Source organism: Austrofundulus limnaeus, unplaced genomic scaffold, assembly GCF_001266775.1.
Source record: "Austrofundulus limnaeus strain Quisiro unplaced genomic scaffold, Austrofundulus_limnaeus-1.0 Scaffold243, whole genome shotgun sequence".
In the NCBI taxonomy this organism is placed as follows: domain Eukaryota; kingdom Metazoa; phylum Chordata; class Actinopteri; order Cyprinodontiformes; family Rivulidae; genus Austrofundulus; species Austrofundulus limnaeus.
In genome coordinates this window covers 775,605-789,995 of record NW_013952645.1, presented here as the reverse complement: position 1 = coordinate 789,995, position 14,391 = coordinate 775,605, and the positions used below count along the sequence as shown (strand labels likewise).

The window sequence follows — 14,391 nt, the reverse complement described above, 5'->3', positions numbered from 1 at the left end:
GTGTTGTGTTTTGCTAAAAAAAAATAAATAAATAAAAATTAAAAAAGAAAAGGATTTATGATCAGGAGAGTAAAATAGAGAGAAGATTTTAGGATTTAAAGAGATACTCTTAAAAATTAAACTAAAACAGTTGAAGTCAAAGTTTAAAAACGGTCAACATAAATTTAAAATATCATTCATAAGTTGTCAATAAGTAATAAATATCAGAGTTTTATATATAACTCAATATATTATAATATATGATGATGATGATATGGATCTGCTGCCCACGGAAAAGCAGAAGAAAATGGATGGACTGATGGATGGATGGACGGACAGATATGGATTAATGTTTTCATTTTGGCTTGATGTAGTTGAATCAATATTTTAATCAATATATAGATGTGGATTAATGTATTGTTACACCCCTGGTAAGATAGAAAAAATACTGAAACATTCCACAGCCACCTCTTACAGGTTTTCCTCAAAGACTACTTGGAGCATCTCCGGTGGGAGGAGTCCAGGAGGCATCCTTACCAGATGACCAACGCATTTGAAAAGGTTTGGACCTCATCATTAGAGCATGGAATAACTTTTGGCGCCTCCACTGAAGTAAATTTGAAACACACCAACACTGGAAACGCTTCGAGAGACGGAGAGCGTTCTGATGGAGGTGCTGATCCTCTTCCCAGCTGCTTCGCACTCAGCTGCGAACCGCTCCAGTAAGAGCTGCAGGTCACGACATGATGAAGCAAACAGAATCACATCATCTGCAAAAAGTAGAGCTGGAATCCAGACACCATTGAACTGGACTCCCTCTGAACCCTGGCTGCACCAAGAATTTCTGTCCATAAAAGTTCTGAACAGAAATGGTGACAACGGGCAGTCCTGCCAGAGTCCAACTCCCCATCTGAAGAGGTCCAACTTGCAGGCAATGAAAACCAAACTCTCACACCACTTGTATAAGGACTGAATGGCCCATAGCAATGGACTCCCATTCTATACTTGCACAGCACCCACAGTGTACCTCAAGGAACACAAACTGAATGCTTTTTTTGAATCCACAAAAGTAGACAGGATGAGCAAACTTCCATAATCCCTTAAGGATCCTAATACTGTAAGGGTAAAGAGCTGGTCCAGTGTTTAAGAGCCCCAAGGCCCCTGCCTTCAGCTATCACCGCCACAACAGCAAACCCACATTACTTGTCTGGGCTGATCAGCCTGACGGGTAGAGGCTCATTTAACTAGATGCTCACCAACAAATCCCTCCACCAGGCCTGGCTCCAGGGTTGGGTCCCGGTATCCCAAGTCCAGATGAGCAGTGCTGCACTTCCCTGATTTTCTCCATCCATACTTGTGCTCTGAATTGCTCTTTGTCTAGCCTGTCACCTGCTTAAAACTGGATGAACATCTATATCTTTGCTTTTCCCAAGATTCATGGAATGGAAAAACCTCAGTCGGATGATGATTTGCTTGAAATGTCACACACTGAAGGAGAGGTATTACCAGACAAAAGATCTTTTTATAAATGACCTTTTTCTCTTTTTTTCCACCTTTTTTTTGGTGACAGATGCAATGTGTCTTTAGAATAAAGAAACAGGGATCCAAGGGATCGTAGAAAATGTTTAAATACTCTGTCCATGTGGGTTAGCGGACATAGAGACAAATGTCAAAGCTCTCATTAGAAGGATTACAGGTCTCTCAGGTTTATAGATTCTGTTTAACCCAAAGAAAACCATATAATTCCTTTTATAGTTGTGTATCAAACTGTCTCAAACAGATTTCTCTTGACTCAGTGAGACTAACTGTAAAAAATGGTTAAATACATGAATAAAACCAACAAAAATTAAACAAAACTGAACTCAGATGTAAGCAAAAGTAGTTTCATTTGAACAAAAGTGGTCCTTACAAGAAATAAAGACGTGCACAGTGCAGCCAGCAGAGTAACAATGCCGAAGCACAGGAGTGGTTGCATCAGTGCACAGGGAGGAGAATTAAAATGAACTGCAGAAATGATTGGTGCATTATACCTTTGTATCCTTGCTCAGCCTCTCGCAGGTCGATCTTGGTGATAGGTTTGAAGTCAACGTCCCACAGCCGGATGCAGCCGTCTCTGCCTCCGGTGGTGAAGCCTTCCTCGCAGGAATACATGCTAAAGATGCCAGCCTGAACACACACAATGTTGTTGTATAACGCATTGAAAATCAAAACAATATTTACTTATTTTTGGTTTTATTAGTCATCTTAAAAAATACACATTCACAAGATGATCTTCACTAAGATGACTGATGTTTTATGTTTTGTCTTGCAGGAAGTGAAGACATGACAGCAGGAAACTCACGCTGTGGGCAGACTGAATCGTTCGCATCAGGTTCAGGCCTTTCCAGACGTAGATGTCTCCGTTGAGTGCGCCAGAGTACGTGACATCATCTTTAGCTGACGCCACACACAGGATGGTCTGCAAGTCCCCCGTTTTCCCAAAAATTCCACGTTTTGGAGTGAGAGCGTTTCCGCACAGTGACCAGAACTGCAGACAGGAACACAACAAAGTAAACAAACAAAGAAAACCAACATTTTTTTATTTCAATTGCTTTTTAAAAGATTTTATTAAATCATCTAATTTAAGGCTGAAGACACATGATTTATTTTTAAAGAAAAGAAAAGTAGTAGTGATTTGTTAAAAACCCAAACTTCTCAGAATTTGAAGCAACTAATTTTTTTATTGTATAAATGTAGAAGGAGGCTGTGTAGATACCCAAAAGACAAGCAGAGGTATCTGCAGTATGTAGGGGGAGTTTCTTGTTGTGTGGGTGGAGTTTGTTCTAGCCGTGATTGGTTAGATTGATTTGTCTTGAGGGGCAATTTAAAAGAGGAAGTAATGATAACAGTAAAATTATTGCGAACATGTAAACTTAGCTTAATGACTTTAAATTTCATGCGACAAGCACCTTCCTGTCTCGTGTTATGACTAAAATTAATATTTATATTTATATTTAAAACATATAGGTACTTCCTGGCCATTTTGACTAAGTTACTCCCAGCTACTTCAAACCGCACCCAGAATAGTCACATCCAGTCCAACCAATCACATCTTGAACAAACTACACCCACAAAAGTCAAACAGACAAATCATGTCTTGGACAAACTCCTGCCACAAAACAAGAAACTCCTATAAAAACTGCAGAGACTCTCTTCTCTAAGAAGAGGGAAAAGCCAAAAGAAGTTTCACAACTAATCAGTGTGCATTGCATCCAATGCAGTGCACACTATTGTGATTTGTTCCCATCAAAGTCATCTCCACTTTGGCACGTTTCTCCTCCTGAAATGCTTTGTCCTACAGCTGCCATTGTCATTTATACCTGTAAAGCTCCTGTGCGAAAGGATGGCTGTGCCTTTTGGTGCCTTCACAACTTATAGTTGATGTTTTACGTTAATATTGCCCTAATATTGCTGTAATATATTGCAGTTTAATGTCAACAATTGCATTGGCAATATGGCCTCTTTCTGCACACATATAAAGCAACCCGTGGCAGTGCCTTCTGTCACATCTCCAATGGTCTCATGGTGAACACTATGGGCTTTCATGCGGGAGATCACGGTTCAATTCCAGCTATGAATAAACAATATCTTGGCACACAATTACCCTAATTACAAACACCTGCTGACTTGACAAGCACAAGCTGGAATAGAAAACACATTTGAACTTGGTCACTGTTCATTCTGCAAGTCTACTGCTGCAGGCAAAGCCATGCTACATGGTAATGCACACTTGTTTTTACAGCGTAAAAACCCATGTCTAGTAATAAATTTGAGTTACTTTTAAAAAAGTGTCCAGAAGCTGCTTGTAACCTCTTATGTGTCCTAAAATATTCAAACAGGTTTAACATTAAGTGTTTAGGGAGATGTTTTTTTCTTGTGTTTTATCACCTCAGTGTTTTAGGGTTTGTGTCCCAGCAGACAGAATATACAACCATCACCAGAACCAGAAACCATTGGTGTTACCTTGATGTGTTTGACTCCACAGCTCACCAAACGGTTCTGCTGAAATGGATCCCAGCAAATGTCAAATATCTGTAAATAAATATTTATATATATTTATATATTTTAAAAGAGAACATTTGTTAGTGCTCATGCTTTAACACAAAAACAAACAGAAGAAGGCAGAATCTGACCCTATCTGAGTGTCCGGTGGCTGAAGCCAGGATCTTCCCTCTCTTCCACTCCCAAACACACACAGTGTTCTTTGCATCCAGACCCACAGAAGCTAACCTCTGCAGAGAAACCAGACCGGACTCTGAGTGAAGCACGATGGGAAAAATCTAACAAGACACGTTAGTTATTAAAACTAAATAAAGTCAAACAGCTGAAAAAGAAAAGAGGCAAAGACATTAAAAACCTTGACTAGCAAATGGCTAGTAAGCTTAAAGTGTCGAAAGTAGCTAAATTCAGCAAAAGATGAGCTATAAGGTAAAGATAGCAAAAGGTTAGCTAAAAGTAAAAAGTAGACAAACATTTGTTAAAACTAAAATTAACTGAACAAAAGCTAATAAGCTCTAAGTAGCAAAAGAGAGTTAAAAACTAAAAGTAGCTTAAGAAAATAAAAAAACAGCAAGTTTGCTGGTTCAGATTTCAAAGAGAACAGTTTTTTCTGAACGAATTGGTGAGGTCTTGTATTGTGAAAGTACTTTTAAATTTAAGTTAAATATTCTTACAAGTATAAGTTACAAAAACTAAATCATAGCACCTATCTTCCTAATGAAATGAATGTTTCAAAATATGAATGACTAAGACAGTGTGCAGAAATACTAAGATTTTAAAAAGCATACAGGAAATTTTTAAAATACAGAAAAACAATTGTTTAAATGCTAAGTCAGCTGAGTCAGTATTCACACAATAAGCTATCAAACATTTAGAGAAAACAGCTTTTTTTGTATTCAGCAGAGGATTCAGACAGAAAACCTTAGGATTTGTGGTGATGAACGAGGATTTAACATCTTTGCCATCTGGAACAGGACGTTTTAGCTCAGGATTTAAGCTGTCGTGGCAGTTTATGAAGTTTTACTTTTTGCTGAAGTTTTTCCTCAGTTTCCACTTCAAACACTGTGAATATTATATATATGCTTCGTTTCTCTGCGTTTCTGCTGCAAATTCCAGTGAAAAATAACTAAAGTTCATTTATAAATAAATCAGCTGCACCCAAGACCTGTGCACTTGATTTATTCAGCTGGATTTATGATTATTTTATTGATTCCTTTGATTCATATCTGTTGGTTCAAACTGCATCCAGAAGCAGATATTTGTGACGCTGTGGGAGTCAGCACAAAGGGACGAAGTGGCGTTTGATAGAGATGTACTTCTAACAGCAGAAGCAGGGATGAATGAATACAACAGTATAAATCTCTTTTCCCTACAAAACCAAACACTCCTTCACAATAAGAGCCTACATTCTGGTGAGAAAAACAAATGTAAATGTGTCTGGCACAATGCAGCATTTGGGAGATTAGTTCTTTTCAGCAATGATTTAATTTGTTTCATGTCAACATGTGAAAAATGAGTTTAAACTGACAGAAACAAAATAATGGATATGATTTACATTTTAAACCGATTGACCTGTTTTGCTTTCTCTTTCTCTGATAGACTGACTGACAGATTTACAAATATGCTTTATGTTTATTTTTAAGTGTTTTATCTTACATTCAGATTCACTTATAGATAGATACCAGTCTGTAACATTGTGTTTTGGTGTCATCCTGTCCAAAAAGGTGCAGCCAGTTTGTCTGGTGATGTTGAAACCAGTCAAACTAAAGTCAGAGGAATCGAACTCTGCAGCCTCTCTGTCATCGATTTGGGTGGTGCAGACACCAATGACTGAAATCTGAACTCTAAAGATGTGTTTGCTTTTCTAAACTTGGGATGAGAAATCAATCGAAGAAAAAAAATGTGTTTGCATAAAAAAACAGCTGAAAAAAGCAAGATTTTGTTAAAGAACAAAATGTAATTTTGACCTCTGGTTTTATATACAGTACATGACTGGATGACAGTTAGGAAATCACCCACCTTGAAGAGGTTTTTGTCCATGTTGCGTGTGTCTGTTAACAAAATATTTTATGAACCACTGGACAGATTTTATGGTGAGTGGAGATGGATAAAGAATCCATATGAGAGGGGGCCTTGTAAGTGGGTCCATTGCTCTCCCCAAAAAGACACTGGTCTTTATTCAAACCTTCTCGTCCCTCAGATGAAGGACACAAGATTAGAAATACTCAGTGTTCTGAGCTTCTCAGGATCCATAAAGGGGTCCCCAAGATTTTCTTTGACTACTCAGAGCCAGGCAGTGATCTAAGTGGTGCAACGAGGTCTCTAATTCAATGCCAAAGGCATCACACAGACCATTGTCATGAAATCCCATCACTATTTTGTGGCGGATGAACAGATTGTGCCCAGTTAGGACTCCAACTAGTGTACTTAGAGTTTTCCTTTACAGGGAGATGAGAACTTTCCCAAACCTTAGATTTGGACCGTTAATCAGTTCCCGTGCCTGTCTAGAGTCCGTCAGCTCCCTCCAGCGGATTGAGTGTTGACGTCTAATCCAGGCCTGTAGAGCAGTCCTACAGACTGTTGTTGAGGTACCTACAACAGGCTCTGGTCCTTTGAAGTGAGCCTGACTGCCACCTTTTGCGAGGTAGTCAGCTCTCTCATTACCAGAAATGCCAGCATGTCCTGGTACCCATAACAGTAACACTGTTATCTCTCCCCAGTTGGTTGACTGCTTTGGCATACTCCCAAGCCAGTAATGACGTAAAATATGGCCCTCGGAGAGCTTTAATAGCAGCTTGGCTATTAAAGCTATTACCATTTAGTCTCTCCAGTTTAGTTTTACTGTTAGTTTACTGTTGCTAACTGACAATAACCAGATTGACAAGATTGACAATAGCTCGATCAATTGTAGTGCCATCTTCAATGTAGGAATGCACGATATAAACAATATACAGTAGAAACAAGGTAAATTTGGCTTATGATAGAGATCTGTAGTCTACCGGCCAACTGCAGTAATACTTGTTGATGATGTAACCGGCCGGAGTCAAAACAGAGGAAGCGGTAAGCAGCGTGGCTGAGAGAGCAAATTTAAGGAAGAGCAAAACGAGTATTACCCAAAATTCATTGCTGTATGTGAGGTTTCGAATTAAAAGACAATGTCTACTGAGCACCTAGTGGTAGCAGTGATTAACTTGAATCAGTCTGCCAACCGCCAATAAAAATCAAAGAACAACTTGTAGAAAAAGAAGGGTTATGGTGCATTCACACCAAAAATACGTCCAACCAACACCTCAAATTGTATGCTTGTGCACTTTTAGGTCAGACTGATGTATAAGCCTCCTTCAGTTCATGCGCTTTCTTCTCTTAAAAACAATTGCTTGTTGTAGATCTATCATTTTTAGCAGTGCAAATGCCAGAAGAGCGTCCGATCCTGGCATTTTGGATGTTGTATACTACGCAGAGGCAAGTCGATGATGTAACCTGTACTGTTCCAATTCTCTCATTTTTGCACCTTTGTATCCTGCACACTCAAACCCTTATGTGCACTTTGACCAAGTGAACACTTCATAGAGGGGTGTTGGGTGTAGTGCCAGTGCCTTTACCTCACTCACATAACATGACTGTGCAAGAAAGAAGATGGTGAGAGAGCCACCTGAGAGCACTCAGCTTCAGCAGATGAGATGGGAGACACTGTGAATACAGCATGTTGCTGGGTTCTTCACCAGTCTGAGCTTTGTACTCGAGTGGAAAAGAGTCACTTCTGGTAAACCTCGACTGCCTCCTGCTGAGAAGCAACCTGAGATTTTTCCATATGCCTTTTGGCAAACTGCTTTATTTCTCAGTTTTATTCCTTCATTTTCTTGAGCATTTAACAAACCTCCTGGAGATGTTCATGACCTTAAAAATTCTTTTGTATCCATCTTATGACTTGTACTTTTTAATAATCGTTTCCCTGAGTTGAATCAGGACCATCATTTTATTTTATTTTTTGATAAAATGACTGTTTTATATTGCCCATGATTGATTTCTGACAGCAGTAAAAGCAGAAAAACACAGGCTAACACATTCTAACTCCCAACTCATCACGTATTGACACTTGTCCAGGTTCACTCTGTGTCTGGTTTTGACACGTCAGGTAACCCCCTCGCATCAGTTATTGACACACCACATGGGCTCTTTAGGTTGGGGTCCGTGGTTAATATTAGGGATCAGGATTACTGGTTGATGTTAGGTAGTGAGGTCAGGGATATGATGTCCAAAGGTAATAGAAGTTAAGTTTAGGGTTTGAAATAGTTAGTTATTGTGCATTTTCTACACTTTTCAAAAATATGACAACAGGCTCCTCCTCCTTGTTCTCATCTCATCAATAACTGAGGCAGAGGGAACCTGGACAAGTGTCAATATGTGTTGAGTCGGGAGAAAGAGGAGGGTGGATATTTTTTATAGGCACTGTATATGGTTGCAAAATGAAGTGGACAGGCTACAGGTATTACAATAGATAGAGCCCAGCTTCTTTACAGAAGGTCTAATAACTTCCTTCATATACAATGATAAAACAGAGTTGTGTCAAAAGCAAAAAAAAATTTTTTTTTGTACAAGATGTCGCCTACAATGAGGTTTTGGTCAGATGTCAATCTTTATTTTGACACAATGATTGTGTATTTCAGAGCAACTCTCAATGAACAATGGTTTTAAAAAGCTTTTGGGCTGAATGAACTCTAAAGATTGCAATGATTTGATTTAGGAGTGTTTCCTTTGACAATGATGTTCAGACTCTGTATCAATATCCTGTGTTTGGGAGTAGCAGGTGTGTGTGTGTGTGTGTGTGTGTACGGGTTTTTTCTACAATTTGTGGAGAATTTTCCCAAAAAAAGCTGCCTCGTGGGGATCGAAATGAATCGTGGGGACCTGGGTCCAAATGCAAATTACAGGTGTGGGGTTATGTTTAGGACCAAGGTTTAGGTTAGTTTTAGGGTCAGGTAAGTTTCTGTGAGGTTAATTTTAGAGTATATGGTCAGGGTTAGGATATAAAGTCTAAAAAACATGAATGGAAGTCAATGGAAGGTCCCCACGGGGTCAAGAAACAAACGTGTGTGTGTGTGTGTGTACATGTTATTGCTACCTGGTGGGGATGATTTTTGACCATTTTCCTGGTACAGCTGAGGACTCTGTCATGATCTGTGTTTATTTTCCTTAGGTTTCAGTGTTTCAGTGTTTCCCTGTGTTTTCTCTGCCCTGCAGCCCGCCCTCGCTCACCTGCTTCCTCTTGTGTCTGCTCCAGGTGTTCCTTATTGTCTAATTAGTTTGCCTTTATATTCTGTGTCCTGTCTTCAGTGTTTGTCTGTGCATTGTAGGGCTGCAACGATTAATCGATTAATCAACAACTAGTCGATTATTAAAATAGTTGATGACTAATTTAATAATCGATTAATCGTTTTCTTTTTTTGTTGTTGTTCTTTACTTAGTTTTTCTCTCCAAACTGCTTTGAAACCTTCCACTGCCACATCTGCCTTTCTGTCCTTGACACACATGCACAGTAGTGGTAACTGGGGTAGGCCGTGGACGTCACAAGACATTATACAGACAGGCTCTGGTGTCATGGCTACCTGGCAATGCAGCTCAAGTGTGGGATCATTTTAAGAAAATGAAAGAGAAACCTGTGTAATATCTGCAGAGCAGAACTTACCTTCCACAGCAGTTATTTTTTGTTAGCATATACTGTAGCTAAAATCTAACAATGGTTATACAATAGCAGCTGCATTCTGACGTGATAAGCTCAATGTTTTATATTCAATTAACGTATGATCCGATTAATCGACTAATCGAAAAAAAATAATCGGTGATTAATCCATTATGAAAAATAATCGTTTGTGGCAGCCCTAGTTCATTGTACTGTTCTCACAGTCAGTGTGGTTGTCCTCTGTGTTCCCTGGTGTCTGTAAGTTTTTTGCTGCCACGACAGCACTTCCTTTGTTTATTAAACTTTATTTCACATTTTTGGATTTTGCCTGTGCCCTGGCTCATTCTGCCGACACACCTCACAGACTCTCTGTTCCGAATGGGGACAAAAGCCCGCTCCCCATTGGGAGAAATACCGTTGGTGGGTTAGGGTTAGGAGGACTAAGGTGTGAATTGAGTTTCAGTAAGGTTTAGAGTCAGACATGTACCTGTGAGGTAGGTTTAGGGTAAAGAGTCAGGGTTAGGCTATAGAAATGACCAGTAAATGAATGGAAGTCAATGCAAAGTCCCCATGACGATAGAAGAACAAACGTGTGTGTGTGACCTGTCCGTCAGCGCTGAATGCCAGGCAGGCGATGCCGTGTGTGTGTCCATCACGCAGAAATGAGATCGTCTGGACAGTGAAGGAGTCCCACACACACACGTAGGGATCCTTCCCCACCTGACCCGTCGCTACCAGGGAGCGCTCCGGATGCAACGCCAGGCTGAAGGAGGAGAAACGAACAGAAGCATCACAAAGTCAGAAATCTTCACTGAAACTACAGTTTTTTAAAACATGTCACAGCCTTAAAAAAAGCAGGAAAAAAATGGATAACTCTCATAAAACACCACCGAAGAGATTCAGGCATGAAAACCTCAAAGAAAAGCAACATCAGGCTGGATGGGAGACAATCAATAAGAGGGTCTGGTTTTTCATCAGACTTAGGTGAAGAAGGTCACCTTCTGGTCTTATGTAAAGGTCGGCCATTGAGTGATGACATCTACTTAATGAGCTGATGACATTTGGAGCAGAACCACAATCAGAACTGCTCCATGAATCAGATCTTAATGGTTTGTGTGAAGTTTAAACCTAAAAAATGGTTTAATGCTGACGAATATTACAAATCTGAAAACAGCAAAACTTGGAATTATTGGTAATATATCACAAGTATATTGTTTTTTTTGTTTTTCTTTTACTTTTCTTTCTTTATTCTATCTCACCCTGTCCTGTTTTGAGCTGCTGTAATGTGCAAATTTCCCCACTGTGGGATCAATAAAGTTAAGGAAACAAAATAATAATCAGTGTTTTTAGATGCAGTTCTCACATGAATTGTATCAACCGCATAAAATTAAAATGACGTGGGTTTGAATAAAAACCTAATGAATCATAACACAATGATTTTTCATGATTTTGATGAGCTTTCTTAGATTTTTGCATCTGTGGATCAGTGTTTATTTGTCAAATCGAACGAGTGAAATAGATTAAATGAAAAGAAATAGTCAATTTAGGAATAAAACACATCAAAGATAAATCACCTCCTGAGTGTGTGTGACGTTTGTATGACGCGGCTGTGAGAAAAGGTGTGTGTGTCTAACAACAGCAGCAAAAATAGAACAGGTGTGTCAGTCATGATGCCTCATTGATCTCAGTCACACACACACACACGCCCTCAAACCTGGCAGCTAACAAGTCGTCAAAAACTGGCACAGTTGCCACGGCAACCACATCGCCCAAGGGCACCGGAGCCGAAGAGTGCGTAGTCAAGGTCGAAAATGACAAGTTGCAGAAACGCAGCACTGGATATTACCTGCCCACCTTCCTCCTCACACATTTCTCCTTGCGTTGTGGAATTAGAGACACGGCAGAGTCTCGGGGGTATTTTTAGGAAATAATCTGACAGATCCTTTGACTGCTGTATCTCCTGCAAACAACATGGACGATAAAATTCTAAAATTAACAAGAACAAATCTAGAGGTGTGTGTGAGAGGACCAGTCTGACTGTGTGGAGTAAAGTCTGTAGAGCTGAATCAGCAGAACAGATGCAGAGCTCAAGGAGGAGATAAGAAATGCAAAGATCTGCTGACAAGTTGTGATAAGTGAGCACGACGTTGACTTTGTAACAAAACATGTTCTGGGTTGCTGCGAAGAACAAAAAACACTGAAAAGCACAGAAACACTGAACGTATTAGAAACTATAAGAGGCTGGTTCTTCTGCTGAGACAGTGTTAAGCTTCTTTTAAAGCTGATTTGTATTGCACTGCATACTGCTGGATGTGTTCTGCCTGTTTTAGGCTTATCAGTTGCTTCCAGAATCCAGATGATGCAACATTCTCGGTTGTTTTCTACTTAAATTGTAATGGTTGAGGGATTGAGTTTCACAAAGCCAAACACCGAAGCAGTTTTAACAAGTTTATTTAAATAGTGAGTGCTGGATCTGGAGGTACAGGACACGGGAATCAGGAGTTCTTTTACTGAAGCGTGTGGGACGGACCGAACTCCTGAGTGACACGGAGAGCCTTGGATGATGGTTCGCTGCACTTCTGTGTTTGGCGGCGCTGCGCCGGGGATAATCCTTAGAACAGGCAGGGGTCATTAACAGAGAGGCTGAAGACAAAAACAGGTTAGAGGACCAAGGACTGAAGCGTGGTCAGGTTACACGGACGTGGGTCGGATCCAGGAGGTCAGAGGCAGAGACGGTGTCAGACGAGGGTGAGGCGAAAAGCGAAGATCTAGAAGTCAGAGCGTGGGTCAGAACCAGGAAGACAGAATCCAGAGAGGTATCAGTCGGGGGCGAGGCAAGAGGCTTGAGTCCGAAGAGCAGAAGGAGGGTCGTAACGAGGCAGACAAGACGTAACATGAGATTGCTGGATAACTACTTGGCGTGAACCGTTCAAAAATCTGGCACTGGTGCTGTGGTGGAGTGGAGCTTAAATACTGGTGACTGCAGGTGAGTGGAATGAACTTGATTGTGATTTCTGTGACGGGAGGGGTGAAGCAATGAGTGAGTACTTGGCTGTGAGAAACTATGACATGACATGAGAGCAGGACAGACGTGATTCATGACATAAATTGTACCAAAAGAATCTGGAACCATCAACGATAAAACATTTGTGGTTTCATGAACAAAGATTTATGTAGATTTTCTACTGGAACAGCAGAAGCTTAAATCAAGACGTATGAAAGTAAGTAAGTAATTAAGTAAGTAAAGTTTTATGTATATAGCGCCTTTCACAGAAATAAATTCACAAGGTGCTCTACATTCAGGGAAGGGGGGAGGGGGCAGTTAAGAAACACCCATTCAAGAAGACATACAAGACAAACATGGGGGAACAGGAGAAACAGGTCATGCAACAAACACAGTTGCTCTACCTTTAACAACAGAAAAACTAAAAACCACATTAGGGAAGATGAGGAAAAAAAACAAAGCATCATATTATAACAACAATGTGACACACTATGGTGTTTATAAAAAAAAACTCTGCATAGAGCACGTTTAATTAGCCAGAGGAGTAAGTGAGTTTAGGGGTGTGTAAATCTGAAGCCATGAATGTTGAAAGCACTTGTGTGAATATCTGAAAAATGAGCCCAAAGAATCCAGTCCCCAAAACCAGCGCAGCCATAGTTCAGAATATTGATGTTAACTGTTCATTCTGTGCGGCCTTCAGCCTGCTCCAGGAACCAGATCACAGACGGGGGTGAGAGGGGGGAGGTGTGGGGAAGAGCCTCAATCAACGTAAGCATCCAGGAAGAATTTAGTTTTAACAGCTCAAGGCTATGTAGTGGAGAGACAAATCTGTAATCAGTTGTTTTGGGAACAGAAGAGTCAGGCAGACGATAACAATTTTCTGTCTGCTTCAATGTCTGCTGGTACAACTCAAGGTGGTGAATCCAATCAGACAAAAAGTGTGGACAATTCCGCCGAGCCGATCTATCAGCTTTCTCTAAGATCAATTCCATCTGGCCAGCAAAGTCCAGGGACCACAGCTGGCCATCAGCAGAACCGCTTGCAGACCGAGTCCAGCTCGCTCAAAGCAAATGTCCAAGTGCTGAAAGGTACGGCCATCCATCAAATTGGTCAGTTAGCCAGGAAATGAACAACCACAGACGTTGAAACTTTCAGGGCTCTCAAGTTTCACGCATTGAGAGTGAGACACACACATCTGAGGGTTTTATATGTTCTCACGCCACACCTCCACTTTCTCACGCTGAGAACTAATGCCCAAAACTCAACTCCAGTCCAGTTTATCATTATAAGCATTGATTAAGTATTAAGTATAGATATAAATCCAGTCCACGTTTTCACTGCAACCCGTGGTGTTACACACAGGGACGTGCCAGGTTGTTATCCAGTCCATATTTTCGCACCAACCTTCTCTCTGCCTGTAAACACCACGGCTCTGTGGAGCGGGAGAGCATCAGTGTTGCCAGGTGTACGATAATTATCGTATTTGTACGATAATTTTGCCCTCTGTACGATGTACGATCAATAATCCCAAAAATCCCATAATGTACGATAATTTGACCGCTTCAGAGTATGACGTAATCGACCCGACACGCTGCTCGCTGACATGAGAGCTGACGGGTTGTGGAACACAGCGGTGCTGATTTAGCGACTTTCTCGATATACTTACTGAGTTTTCAGACCCTCTAGATAC

The 14,391-nt window shown here is 40.5% G+C and overlaps 1 protein-coding gene across 2 annotated transcripts in view; it reads right to left on the bottom strand.

Moving 5' to 3' along the window:
* LOC106525831 (echinoderm microtubule-associated protein-like 6) overlaps positions 1 to 14,391 on the bottom strand; it is an 88,704-nt gene that overhangs the window by 21,224 nt on the left and 53,089 nt on the right. For both annotated transcript variants that reach the window (XR_001311178.1, XM_014020182.1), the window contains exons 2-6: positions 10,301 to 10,460; positions 4,152 to 4,250; positions 3,982 to 4,050; positions 2,321 to 2,506; positions 2,010 to 2,145 (exon numbers count right to left, since the gene is read on the bottom strand). Coding sequence is in view for 1 of the 2 variants with exons in the window: in XM_014020182.1 (XP_013875636.1) it covers positions 2,010 to 2,145; positions 2,321 to 2,506; positions 3,982 to 4,050; positions 4,152 to 4,250; positions 10,301 to 10,460 (650 nt within the window). In the remaining variant the exon portion in view is untranslated. The remainder of the gene's footprint in view (positions 1 to 2,009; positions 2,146 to 2,320; positions 2,507 to 3,981; positions 4,051 to 4,151; positions 4,251 to 10,300; positions 10,461 to 14,391) is intronic.